The sequence below is a fragment of the Rattus norvegicus genome, chromosome 12 (assembly GCF_021556685.1).
Source record: "Rattus norvegicus strain SHRSP/BbbUtx chromosome 12, alternate assembly SHRSP_T2T, whole genome shotgun sequence".
Lineage (NCBI taxonomy): Eukaryota > Metazoa > Chordata > Mammalia > Rodentia > Muridae > Rattus > Rattus norvegicus.
Window position 1 is genome coordinate 28,634,128 of NC_141545.1, and position 12,803 is coordinate 28,646,930.

The 12,803-nt window shown below is 51.1% G+C and overlaps 1 protein-coding gene and 1 non-coding gene across 2 annotated transcripts; both read left to right on the top strand.

The window, feature by feature from the left end:
• Positions 1-17: 17 nt before the first annotated feature.
• Bud23 (BUD23, rRNA methyltransferase and ribosome maturation factor) lies at positions 18-11,655 on the top strand. The gene is made up of 12 exons (NM_001135743.1): positions 18-87; positions 180-217; positions 2,932-3,027; positions 3,122-3,204; positions 3,427-3,523; positions 5,875-5,971; positions 7,362-7,412; positions 8,123-8,208; positions 8,672-8,717; positions 8,977-9,035; positions 11,021-11,110; positions 11,196-11,655. The coding sequence occupies exons 1-12, from the start codon at positions 40-42 to the stop codon at positions 11,248-11,250; spliced, it is 846 nt and encodes a 281-aa protein (NP_001129215.1). The 5' UTR covers positions 18-39; the 3' UTR covers positions 11,251-11,655.
• Positions 10,512-10,644, top strand: LOC120096124 (small Cajal body-specific RNA 20). Its single transcript, XR_015635016.1, has one exon.
• Positions 11,656-12,803: the final 1,148 nt, after the last annotated feature.

Genomic DNA, 12,803 nt, shown 5'->3' on the forward strand with positions numbered 1-12,803 from the left:
CTGTGCTCGCCGGCCCCAGCGTGTTGCCATCCCTTAGAGATGGCATCTCGTAGCCGGAGACCAGAACACAGCGGACCGCCAGAGCTGGTGAGAGCCCCTCCAGGTCTTGGTCTTTTTCTAGAATGACTGATTTTGGATTCTTCCCTTCAAACCCCATGTGTTTTTTCTATTCTCAACAGTTTTATGACCAGAATGAAGCCCGGAAATACGTTCGCAAGTGAGGAGAGCATGGCTGTTAAGAGGCATCGCGGGGGTCGGGATCCGCAAGTCGCCCGGATTATGGGCATCGCTTAGAAAGCGTGTAGAATTTGGGAGTGTGTGTGTGTGTGTGTGTGTGTGTGTGTGTGTGTGTGTGTGTGTGTGTGTCTGTCTGTCTGTCTGTCTGTCTGTCTGTCTGTGTCTTGCTACCGAGGCTACCTGTGGGTATATTCATTTCCAGTTTACACTTGGTCGTTTGACAGTGTGTTTTAAATATGTGGTAAAGTAGTCAATAGTTAGAAGATACGAATAGGGTACTGTCATATTATATAAGTGGTCTGTCTCTGAGCTTCACCTCCTGCCCCTGGCTTGGGGATTCTAAGTGGAAGTGGTTTTTATTGTTTGGGTTTTTTTTTTAAGATTTATTTATTTATTATATATAAGTACACTGTAGCTGTCTTCAGACACACTGGAAGAGGGCATCAGATCCCATTACAGATGGTTGTGAGCCACCATGTGGTTGCTGGGATTTGAACTCAGGACCTCTGGAAGAGCAGTCAGTGCTGCAGTCAGTGCCCTTAGCCACCAAACCATCTCTCCAGCCCTCTAAACTGAAGTTTTACCTTTGAGGCATACCCCTAGCTATTCGCTGGAGGGTTCTGAAAAGCACTCTTATTAGGCTACAGCCCTAGAAGGAATCATTACTATTAGAAGGAGGACATACTCATTGTGGGTTTATTGTGATCCTTACTTAAATGCATGAGTGCACTGAGTTGTCATGGTAACCATTGACATAAGCCTTGTCTGAGTCCTCTGCATGGTAGTTGATTTGGTTTTGTTGGTTTGAAACATGGTCTCATATGGCCCAGGGTATTCTTGAACTTGCTGTGTAGTGGAGACGACTGAATTCCTGACCCTCTTGTCTCCACCTTAAAAGTGTTAAAATTGCAGGCCTGGTCCAGCATGTATGGCTGGGCAGAACACTGTTCCATGGGACGGTTTACCTTGATTTTTGGAAAGACCATGTGTGACCATTCTGTTCATCATGGCAGCCAGTAGCTGTTAAAGTTCTGTACGTCTGAATGGCCTTATGGGCCTGCACTGCCTTGCGCTACTGCACTCTGATTTACTGTCTCTTCCCTCACCTCCCTGACTGGCCTTGAACTCACAGAGAAGTGCCTGCCTCTGCCTCCCAGGTTCTGGTTCTGTGGAACCTGGTATTGTATTTTTCAGGGTTACCAATGCTGTGAGGTTTTCATTTTCTGGTGGGGTGGGATGTATGGCCAGACACACACCTTTCACTACTGAGATGCGTCTTTTTGCTTTTTGGAGGTTCTGGGGATCAAGCAGGGCCTCTTGTGGGCAAGTGCTCTACCACCGAGCCACATCCCTAACATTTATTGTTCATTGTTGATGCTTGTTTGTGAAAGTAAGCATGGAAGGTGACTCTTTGAGAGAACACAGTCCTAAGGAGTAAGGTGTGAAGGCCCAGTAGAGCTGTAGATGGTCACTGGCTGGTCATTTGCTGAGTGATTGGCTCTATTTCCGTCAGCTTTGCTGGAGAGATGGATCAGTGGTTAGGAACACTGAAGGCTCTTCCAGAGGACCTGAGTTCAGTTCCCAGCACCCAGATGGCAGCCACTACCATCTCTAACTCCCAAGATCTGACATCCTCACACAGACATATGTGCAGGCAAAACACTAATACACTGTGTGTGTGTGTGTGTGTGTGTGTGACAAAATGTGAGACAAACACCTTTTAATAAAATAAGATGCACCTCTATCTTTTTTTTTGTTTTGTTTTGTTTTGTTGGTTTTTTTTTTGTTTGTTTTTTTGTTTTTTTTCTGGAGCTGAGGCCTGAACCCAGGGCCTTGTGCTTGCTAGGCAAGTGCTCTACCATTGAGCTAAATCCCCAACCCCAAGATGCACCTCTATCAAATGGACTTTTGGGACTACTTTACTGGTGTTGTTTTGAGACAGGGTCTGGCCAAGGTTGGCCATAAATTCTTAGTCTTGCTTCAGTTGTTTGAGTGCAGAAATTTGTGGGAGTATCCATGCCTATCATGGGGCTACTTTTTTTTTTTTTCTTTTTTCTTTTTTTTGGAGCTTGGGACCGAACCCAGGGCCTTGCGCTTGCTAGGCAAGCGCTCTACCACCGAGCTAAATCCCCAACCCCACGGGGCTACTTTTAATAACTGCATTTGAGTCTGTTGATTTCAGGTTAGAATTGTGAGTTTAAAATGTTGGGCAGGGGCTGGGGATTTAGCTCAGTGGTAGAGCGCTTACCTAGGAAGCGCAAGGCCCTGGGTTCGATCCCCAGCTCCGAAAAAAAGAACCAAAAAATAAAAAAATAAAAAAATAAAAAAAATAAAATGCTGGGCAGGGGTTGGCCAGATAGCTCACAGGGTAGTCCCCAAGCTTCGTGACTTGAGTTCATTCAGTCCCCAGAAATTCATGTTGGAAGAAGAGAACCAAATTGAGCAACTTGGCCTCTGACCTCCAGTACCATATGTACACACACACACACACACACACACACACACACACACACACATACACACACACACACACACACACACACACACACACACACGCTAAATGAAATAAAAAGAACTTAAAGTAGAAAAAGTACCTTTAGCTGATTATTGCTTCTTCATTTTCCTGACTCCTTTGGTCTAGGAGAAACTCGACCTGGAGTTCCATAACTGCTCCTCTCTTTTTCTACTTCCCAGCTCACGGATGATTGACATCCAGACCAAGATGACTGAGCGAGCACTGGAGCTCCTCTGTTTGCCAGAGGGCCAGCCTTCTTATCTGTTAGACATCGGGTAAGGCCCTGGTACCCCAGGTCCAGTTGTCTAGGTCAGGGTGGAGGGTCCCTGCTGTTCAGCAGTGTGATCCCCGATGGTTCCTTTATTCCAGCTGTGGTTCTGGACTGAGTGGAGACTATATCTCAGAAGAGGGGCACTACTGGGTGGGCATTGACATCAGCCCTGCCATGTTGGGTAAGTTCGTGTGCCCTGCCTTGGACCAAGGTCACTTCCTCTTTTGTGTGGAACAGGTGGATTGGATTTTTGCTTGTTTGAGATAAGATCTTGCTATATAGCCCAGGCTAGTCCCCTACTTGGGATACACCTGCCTCCGCCTCTCTGTTACTGAGACCACAGGCCTGCCCACCTCACCCGTCTGTCTCAGTTGTACCCATACTTTCTTTTCCTCCAATGTAGACGCCGCCTTGGACCGCGACACAGAGGGAGACCTACTACTAGGGGACATGGGCCAGGGAGTCCCTTTCAGACCGGGTTCTTTTGATGGCTGCATCAGGTGACATTCTTTTTTTTTTTTTTTTTTTGGTTCTTTTTTTCGGAGCTGGGGACCGAACCCAGGGCCTTGCGCTTCCTAGGTAAGCGCTCTACCACTGAGCTAAATCCCCAGCCCCCAGGTGACATTCTTTACCGTCCACTTTTAGTTTCATAGATGAACGTTGTCTAAACCTGGCTATATAGCAGTCATTACATCACATTTAAAAACTTACGTGTTCTGGGGAGCTGGCTCAGTGATCACGGCTTGTTAGCAAGCCTGGCAGACCCGCATTTGATGTCCAGAATACACATGGTGGAGAGAAAGGAGATTCTTCAAAAGTATCATTTGTTCTCCATACAAGGACCAGGATGCAGACTCAGTGACTCATCAAATGTACATGGTCTAAGATTTGTAGATTTATTTAAAAAAATTTTTTTTTAAGATTTTTATTTTTATTTTATGTATGTGAGTACACCGTAGCTGTCTTCAGACACACCAGAAGAGAGCATCAGACCCCATTACAGATGGTTGTGAGCCACCATGTGGTTGCTGGGAATTGAACTCAGGACCTCTGGAAGAACAGTCAGTGCTCCTAACCACTGAGCCTTCTCTCCAGCCCGATTTGTAGATTTATAAGGATGAAGACAGCTAGAAATAATTGTGTGTGTACACATTGTTGTGTTTGTGGGTACAGACAAGTGGAGGCAAGAGAGCCCCCTCGGGTTGTTCCTCAGACACTGCCTCTAGTCTCAGACAAGCTCTCATTGGCAGGATTTGTTTATTTTATTTTATGCATGTGTCGGCCTGTGTGCATGGGCATGTACCGCATGATTGCCTGGTCCCGTGATTGCTAGAGGACAGTCCCCTGCCACTGGAGATGGTGGTGAGCTGCAGTGCGGGTGGTGGGAACTGAACTGGTGTCCTGTAAGAGCAGCAAGTACTCTGAGTCACTGAGCATCTCTCCAGCCCCTGAACCTTATCCCCAGCTCTGCGGTGTTGAGCTTACTGCAGCCCCTGAACCTTAATCCCCGGCTCTGCAGTGTTGAGCTTACTGTTGGAAGTGTGAGCTGTTGCTGCACATGGTGGTAATCCCCGCACTGGGGATTAGCAGTGCAAGCTCTTCCTGTGCCACATGAGTTGGAGGCTAGGCTGCTTGAGGTCCTGGCTCAGAGTTAAAGCAATGATGTTAAAGAGATATGAAGCAGGGTTGGGGATTTAGCTTAGTGGTAGAGCGCTTGCCTAGCAAGCGCAAGGCCCTGGGTTCGGTTCCCAGCTCCAAAAAAACAAAAAACAAACAAACAAAAAAAAAAAAAAAAAGAGAGATATGAAGCGTTTGTGTGTGGGGGCGGGGTGGGTTCTGTTTTTTTTTTGTTTGTTTTTTTTCTCCATCTTTATTAAATTGGGTATTTCTTATTTACATTTCAATTGTTATTCCCTTTCCCTTTTTCCAGGCAAACATCCCCCTAACCCCTCCCCCTCCCCTTCTATATGAGTGTTCCCCTCCCCGTCCTCCCCCCATTACCGCCCTCCCCCCAACAATCACGTTCACTGGGGGTTCAGTCTTGGCAGGACCCAGGGCTTCCCCTTCCACTGGTGCTCTTACTAGTCTATTCATTGCTACCTATGCAGTTGGAGCCCAGGGTTAGTCCATGTATAGTCTTTGGGTAGTGGCTTAGTCCCTGGAAGCTCTGGTTGGTTGGCATTGTTGTTCATATGGGGTCTCGAGCCCCTTCAAGCTCTTTCTGGTTTGTTTTTAAAGACGAATCTTACTATGCAGCCCTATCCGGCCCAAAGCCCCTGTATACACTCACAGAGATCCACCTGCCTCTGCCTCCCAAGTGCTGGAATTAAATGTGCGTACCACCTGGCTGATGTGCCGGTTTTGTTTTGTGGCGTCGGAGATGAAACTGAAGGCCTTGCTCATGCCAGGCCAGTAGGATGGCATTCTGTGGCCGGGTGTGGAGAGGGGTAGGCCAGAAGTGAAGAACGTAACTGGAGAAGGTTTGCGATCTGGGTGGTTTGAAGAGCGTTAGTAGATACACAGAAGGGTGTAAAGGGGCAGGCAGCTGAGTGGCTGGGCTAAGTGACTGGCGGGTTTCCCTTGGTGTGAGAGGATGAAGGGGTAGGTGGGCCGCCATGGCCTTGGTACCTGGAAGTTCACAGAGACATTGGCTGAGAAAACCTTTTCCTGGGATGGCTGAAGGAAGTAAGTTCTTTCCCCAAGTGGACTGTGTTGTGAAGAAGTGACCAAGAGTGGGCTGGCCTCTACAGCGTGAGCTGCAGGCCGCAGATCAGTGCGGGTGACGGCAGAGTCCCCTGGAGGTCTTTGGGGAAGGCACTGGTCCCACTTAACGAGGTCTCGTCCTTTTCAGCATCTCTGCGGTGCAGTGGCTCTGCAACGCAAACAAGAAGTCGGACATCCCTGCCAGGCGCCTCTACTGCTTCTTTTCTTCTCTGTACTCTGCCCTCGTGAGTATAAGCTCCTTCCTCTGCATGCATGCGTGTCTGTCTGTCCTTCTTCCTGTCTTGGAAGTTCAAGGATGAAGTTGAAGGGATCCATGACAAGGCTGCTAAGAAAGGAGCACGGCCTGTGGAACACTCAGTCGCAGGTTGTATAGACATGGAATCCATGGACAGTTGGGAGTTCAAGGCCAGCCTTTGATACACAGGAAGCTCAAAGTCAACCAGAGAAGCCTCAAAAATGCAAAAGAAAAAAAGCCCAGGTGTGGCAGCATGGCCAGCATCTGAGACACTGAGTTGACCGAGAAGAGGCATGTGTAGCACACAGAGGTCACCTGCCAGAGTGCCCCTGTCCTCTAGAAGTTCCTCCCCAGCTCCTCCTTTTATTTTTTTTTCCAAAGATTTATTTATTTTCTGCATGTGCGCACACTGCCTCTAGCCTCAGACACACCAGAAGAGGGCATAGGATCCCATTACAGATGGCTGTGAGCCACTGTGTTGTTTCTGGGAATTGAACTCAGAACCTCTGGAAGAGCTGTCAGTTCTAACCACTGAGCCACCTCTCCAGCCCTTGTCTAACTTTCTCTTTTGAAAAAAAAATTTTTTTTTTATTACTGGCTGTTGGTGCATATCTTTAATCCCTGTACTCTGGAGACAGAGGCAGGCAGATCTCTGAGTCGATGCCAGCCGGGTCAACAGAGTGAGTTCCAGGACAGACAGGGATACATAGGGAAACCCTGTCTCAAAAAACAAAGAATCATGCCAGGCATTGTGGCATGTACCTTTTTCCTTTCCTCTTTTTTTTTGGTCTGTTTCTTTTTTTCTCCTCTTACTTCCTTTTATTATGTTACGTGTGTGAATGTTTTGTCTGCATATATGTCTGTGAACCACATTCGTGCTTGGTGCCTACAGAGTCCAGATGAGGGCAGCAGATCTCCTGGATCTGTGGTTGTAGATGCTATGAGCTGCCACATGGGTGTTGGGAGTGGATCCCGGGTCCTCCAGAAGAGCAGCAAGCGCTTTAACCACTGGGCCATCTCTCCAGCCCATGGCGAACACCTTTAATTCCAACACCAACTGGGTTATTTTTGTTCCTCGTCCCTTTTCTTTTGAGACAGGGACTTACTGTGTAAACCAGGCTAGACCTGAGCACGTGGTGATCCTCCTGCCTCTGCCTCCCGAAGGCTTAGGTTACAGACATGCACCACCTGGCCCCAGTTTTTCTTCCTGCAACTGTAAGTTAGATGTCTGCTTTAGCAACATGCACCCCAGAGGTTAGGAGTCTTTAGTTGGTGATGGTATTCTGAGCCATGAGAGTGGTACTTTGCCCATGACAGGAGTGTTGTGGTCATGATTCCACAGAACACTTCTGTGGTCATGACATTTCTGTTGCCTACAGGTCCGTGGGGCCCGAGCTGTCCTGCAGCTGTACCCCGAGAACTCGGAGCAGGTGAGCAGGTAGCTAGGGCTTCGGGGAGGGGAGAACATACAACGTTTTCGCCACTCAGCTGCCTTCTTGCCCGGGCATGTGACAGAACATGGAAGTCATGCTGCCTGGTCAAACAAGGGCAGGGTACCCTAGTAGTGGCACTGTGACCCCAGGCGGCTTCCTGAGAGGGGGCGTGTTTGTAGGGGAGGCCGAAGTGCTGTCTTCTTTGATAGGTGAGATGGTAGGGAGCCTGTGGTTGGCTCAGTCTCATGTAGCATGCACTGGGCCTGGCCTCCATCTGAAGCTCTGAGAGAGAAGAGAGTTAAGGTGCTGTGAGGCGTTGCTGGGATGCTGTCCATTCCCATAATGCAGTGGATTTAGGGGCAGCAAGAGGACCTCGGCAGCTCCGTCCTGTGTGGCCTAAGAGAGGGATTCTGTGGGATCAGAACCAAGTCAGCTCTAGTTGACCCCATTCATCTCCTAAGGGCTGGGAGATGGGACCTTGGAGCAGATGGTGGGAATGGACAGAACTGGTTTGTTCTGATACTCCCTCAGTATGGGGCTGCTGAGAATGGCTACAGCCTGAATTCTGCCTTGGTGGCTTTCCAGGCATCTGGAGTCAGAAAGGTCGAGCTAGAGAAGGCTTTAGATTCTGACCAGTGAGGGCTGAGAATATCTCCAGCTTTTGTCCCTCTTGTCCCTCTGATCGTTCCCTGACCCTATCTCCTCAGCTGGAGCTGATCACAACCCAGGCCACGAGAGCAGGCTTCACTGGCGGTGTGGTGGTGGACTTCCCCAACAGTGCCAAAGCAAAGAAGTAAGTGCCAGGGCCCGGGGCGATGGCTCAGTGGGTGAAGCTTGCTTTGTAAGCTTGAGGGCCTGATGTCCCATTTCCAGCACTCATGTTAAAAGCCAGGCATGGTGGTGCTCACTTGTGATCCTAGGGCCCTGGACATGAAGCTAGGCAGATCTCTGGGGACTCTGGCCAGCCAGCCTAGCCTACTTGCTGAGCTCTCGGATAGTGAGATACCCTGTCAAAGAACAAATGGGTGGTGCCTGAGGAATGACAGCTGAGGCTGACCTCTGACCTCGTGTGTACACACATACACAGCGAGTGCTGGGACCAAGACCTGACTCCATATTGCTGGGGCCCTTTCAGGCTACTATGTAGCCAGAGGAACGCTGGGTAGGTGCGCAGGGCCACAACAATGTAGGACAAGGACCCTGTGCTGCTGCTAGGCCTTGTGAGCCAGGCTTCCTCCTGCCCTCTCTCATTTCAGGTTCTACCTCTGTCTGTTTTCTGGGCCTTCCACCTCCCTGCCAAAGGTAAGGAAGAGCCTTGGTCTTCAGGTCGTACCTTCTTTTCCCAACACAGGAGCATGCTGGGAGGGCTGCCATGGTCAGGGTTTCCCAGTTCTCTACATACAGAGCCAGCTATCTGAGAGAGACTTCTGCAGGTCCTGGGAGGGAACTCCCACCCCTGTGGCCTGTCTTCAGGCCTACTGGGCTTACTCAGGCCTGGATGCTCTTCTTTCTGTGTTGAGTAGTGAGCTACAGGGTGACCTGAGAGCTTTGTTTCCTGCAGGGGCTGACTGAAAGTCAGGAAGCAGACCAGGCCTCCGAGTCCGCTTTCACCAGTGAACGGTAAGGTGGAAGGTGCGGGGACCAGGCAAGGGCTGGGCCGTTACTCTCCGCTTTCACCTCAGCCTTAGCTTAGACACAGTTGCAGCACCAAAGAGATGTTAGAACCAGATGTGCCTCTTGGACTGTGTCTGCCCCTCTTCAGGAAGAGCACCGGGGCAGCCACGGCGCCTTAGCTTCCTGTGTGAGCCTGCGCGTGCCCCGTATTGACGCACTGGGCAGGGTGCTCCATTACACGTCCCCCATACCATCCCTCCAGCCACTTTCAGCCTTCCTGGGCTCCTGCATCCTCATCCCCACCCTCCCGAGTCCTCCCCGTCCACACACAGCTCCCCACAGATGGGGACGGATATGCAGATTGTTCCACACAGCCCAGCTTACGGAAAGCATGTGTCACCAACAGACCCTCGTGTGAGGACGAGGCATGAGGACCATGCAGAGATTGGGCGCTCTGTACTTCCTCTGCAAAGCTGAGAGGAATGAGTAGGGGACCCTGTGGGTCAGGGGCCAGGCCGGCGCAGCAAGCACAGGACCTTCTGAGCCTCTCACCTGCCCCGTCTCACCTGCCCCGTCTCACCTGCCCCGTCTCACCTGCCCCGTCTCACCTGCCCCATTTCTGTCTCTGTTTCAGTAAGAGAAGAAACAGGTTTCCACATGGCCTCCCTCCGGGCGCCCTTGGTCACTTCCTCTTTCCTTTCCACCTCTGTGACTCCTCTGTCTGGTGCCTCCCAGTTCATCCCCACTCGCGCTGCCCACACGTTTGCTCAGGCTCTCCCAGCCTGACCCCTGACCCTCGCTCACACAGAGTCCTTCCTTACCTTCCCTGCTCATTCCCCGTTGCGCATTAGGACTCTTCTAGATGTTTCTACTCAGCTTTGCAGAGGAAGCCCAAGGCATCCAAGCCCCTGCATGCACTGTAGGGTCCCTTAGCTTCACACCGGTATCAGCGCGGTGTTGGTTGTCAGCCCATCCTGTCCTTCTGGGCTGTTCCATCCCTCTTTCCTTTCTTCTTCACCCCGCTTAGTCCCTTGCTTCCTTCCTTGTCTTCTTGGCAGCTAGGAACCTCCCAGATCCGGTCACAAGCCACACTTACGCATCCCACAGCGTGCATGGTGGTGTGGCGCTGTGCTGCCGAAACTGACCACTAATTCCTGCTGTTCACCTGGTCACAGAGGGGGGCAGGCTCCTGACTGGCTTTTCTACCAACCTGACACTTCCTTCCGTGGCACCCTTCTGGCCTCACGTAGCCTGCCTTCTTTCCTGGTGGCTTGGGTAGCCCTGCCCTGCCACACATGCCGAGTAGCTCATGGGCCTCTGCTCTGCCAGGCTAGGGTTCAGCAAGGCTAGGCCCTGGCTCTTGTCAGCACCCAGGGGCCTCAGCCTACACTGAAGCAGCCGGCCATTCTCCTTCATCACTTCATCCCAGCAGCCCACGGGAATGTGGCTGTGGCTGGGTGAGCGGGCACCCTGTCTTCCTCGGGCCTCTTGTCCATTGAGCCATGGGGATCACATTCCTCCTTGGCCAGGGCTGGAGGCCAAGACAAGTCTGTGAGGAGCATTCTCGTCAGGACTGCTGTGAGCGGGCAGTCTTGTTTTCCGGCCTCAGACATTGATAGACGCTTGAGTGGGGTGGGGGTGGGATGGACACTGGCTTCCATAGTCACACTGAATTCTCAAGCCTGGAGCACCTTAAGTGGCAACACTGGACTGGGAAGGTGCCGTGGCTTCCCTTGGGCACTACCAGGCTTCTGAGTTACTGCTTCCTGGAGTTACCCATGCACCAGGTGTGTGTTAGACACCAGGCCATCCACCCAGTGGCACCTTGCAGGGGCACAGACCACACGCCACAGCTCTGCTAAGCCAGGTTTGGTCCTATTGCTGAGGAGTCCAGAGTGGAAATCACAGAAAGGAAGATGGAGCCTCTGGGCTGCCCCTGAGCACAGCTTAGCCATCCCCACCCCACAACCCACCTCTCTGTCTCTGGCCAGGGCTCCACACAAGAAGGCCCGGAGAGACCTGGTGAAGAAGAGCCGGGAGTGGGTCCTAGAGAAGAAGGAGAGGCGCAGGCGCCAGGGCAAGTGAGTAGAGGCTGGCATGGACAGCGGGCAGGGAGGGGTGCTGTGGCCGCCCCTGAGCCCATTCTGTCTGTCCGTCCATCTGCAGGGAGGTCAGACCTGACACGCAGTACACCGGCCGCAAGCGCAAGCCCCGCTTCTGAGGGAGCCACATCTGATCAGCCGGAGAGCCTGGCCACCCACACACATCCAGTCTGCAGATGCAGACGGTCCTGCCACCCACTCTGCTCAGAGTGGGCGCTATCCAACCCAGGACCTGCCTCAGGAATTTTCTGGATTGAACTGTTTACCTCAGCAGCTAGCAACATAGTATTTTAGAAGAGTTGGGACGCTCTCAAAATATTTCTTCACTAAGAGTTGCAGGGATCTGGGTTTGGCAGCTCACATCCTATAATCGCAACACCCTCCCGGGAGTCTGAGACAAGAAGTTGGAAAGTTCCAGGCCTGTCTGGGCTACACAGCAAAAACCTGTCTTAAAAACCAAAAGGAAAAACATTTCTAAGAATGTTTTATTTTGTCCTAAATGCATTAAATTACTTTCTAAGTAACTGGTGTCCCTGGCTTCCCCTGAGCTAGTGTCTCAGGTTCCTCTGTTGGGGACCACTGCATGGCTCCCAGGCAAGAACTGGATATACAGGCCTGGAATAGACAGAAGCATTCTTTTGCTTAGGGCACAGGTGGGTCCCTGAATTGAACTCATCTTGCATGTCACTTTGTACACATGTTGGGAATGGGGTTTGGGAATTTGAGTGTATACTGCCTCAGGTCTCTGCAACTCCCAAGCCGCTTGCCTCAAGTGGGAAATGTTAAATATCTTAGTATTTAGTGGCCTCAGGCTCTGGGATGTGTGGGATCCAGCAGCCATCCCCCGAAACTCCCAGGTCAGCTATACCCAGGGAACAAAATATCTCACCTGGCTTGAACATGGTAAAAGGCGAGGACCAAAGTTGTCCTTGGATCTCCCCATACATGTATACATGCTCAAGCACCCATGTACCTTTTTCTTGAAGGGACTGGAGAGATAGCTCAGTGGTTTCGATCATTTATTGCTCCTCCAGAGGACCTGAGTTTGGTTTCTACAACCCATGTTGTGAGCGCAGAACACCCATTACCCCAGGTCCAGGGGATCCAACACTCTCCTCCGGCCACCCCAGGCAAACACACTCATATGGCAGACACATGCTCATAAATCACCAGGTACAGTGGTGCTCCCTTTTAGTCCCAGCCCCTGGGAAGCAGAGCAGGCGCATCTCTGAATCTGAAGCCAGCCTAGACTATATAGTAAGTTCCAGAACAGCCAGCTATGGCTACCTAGTGAGATCCTAGCTTGAAACAAGAAAAACTTAAAAACCAAGATCTCTGAGGTGGAGACATGGCTTATGCAGAGAAACTGGAACTAGTTCCCAGCACCCACATGGGGACTGAGACTATCCACAAATCCAGTTGCAGGGGAGTCAACCCACTTTTCCGACCTCTGAGTGCCTCAGGCACATGCATGCATGCTGGCTAAGTGTTCATGTACACGTGAGACCTGGAACCTTGCCTTTGATAAGCAAGGGCATTGGCTTCCCCCTAGGTAAGGATGTGGGGTTTGGGGCTTGTCTCAAAAGCCCAGATGTCACCCACTGACCACCCAGAGGCAAATGAAGGCCTGTGTGTTGACGGAGGGATCCTCCATCTCTGAGCCTCGTCCCCA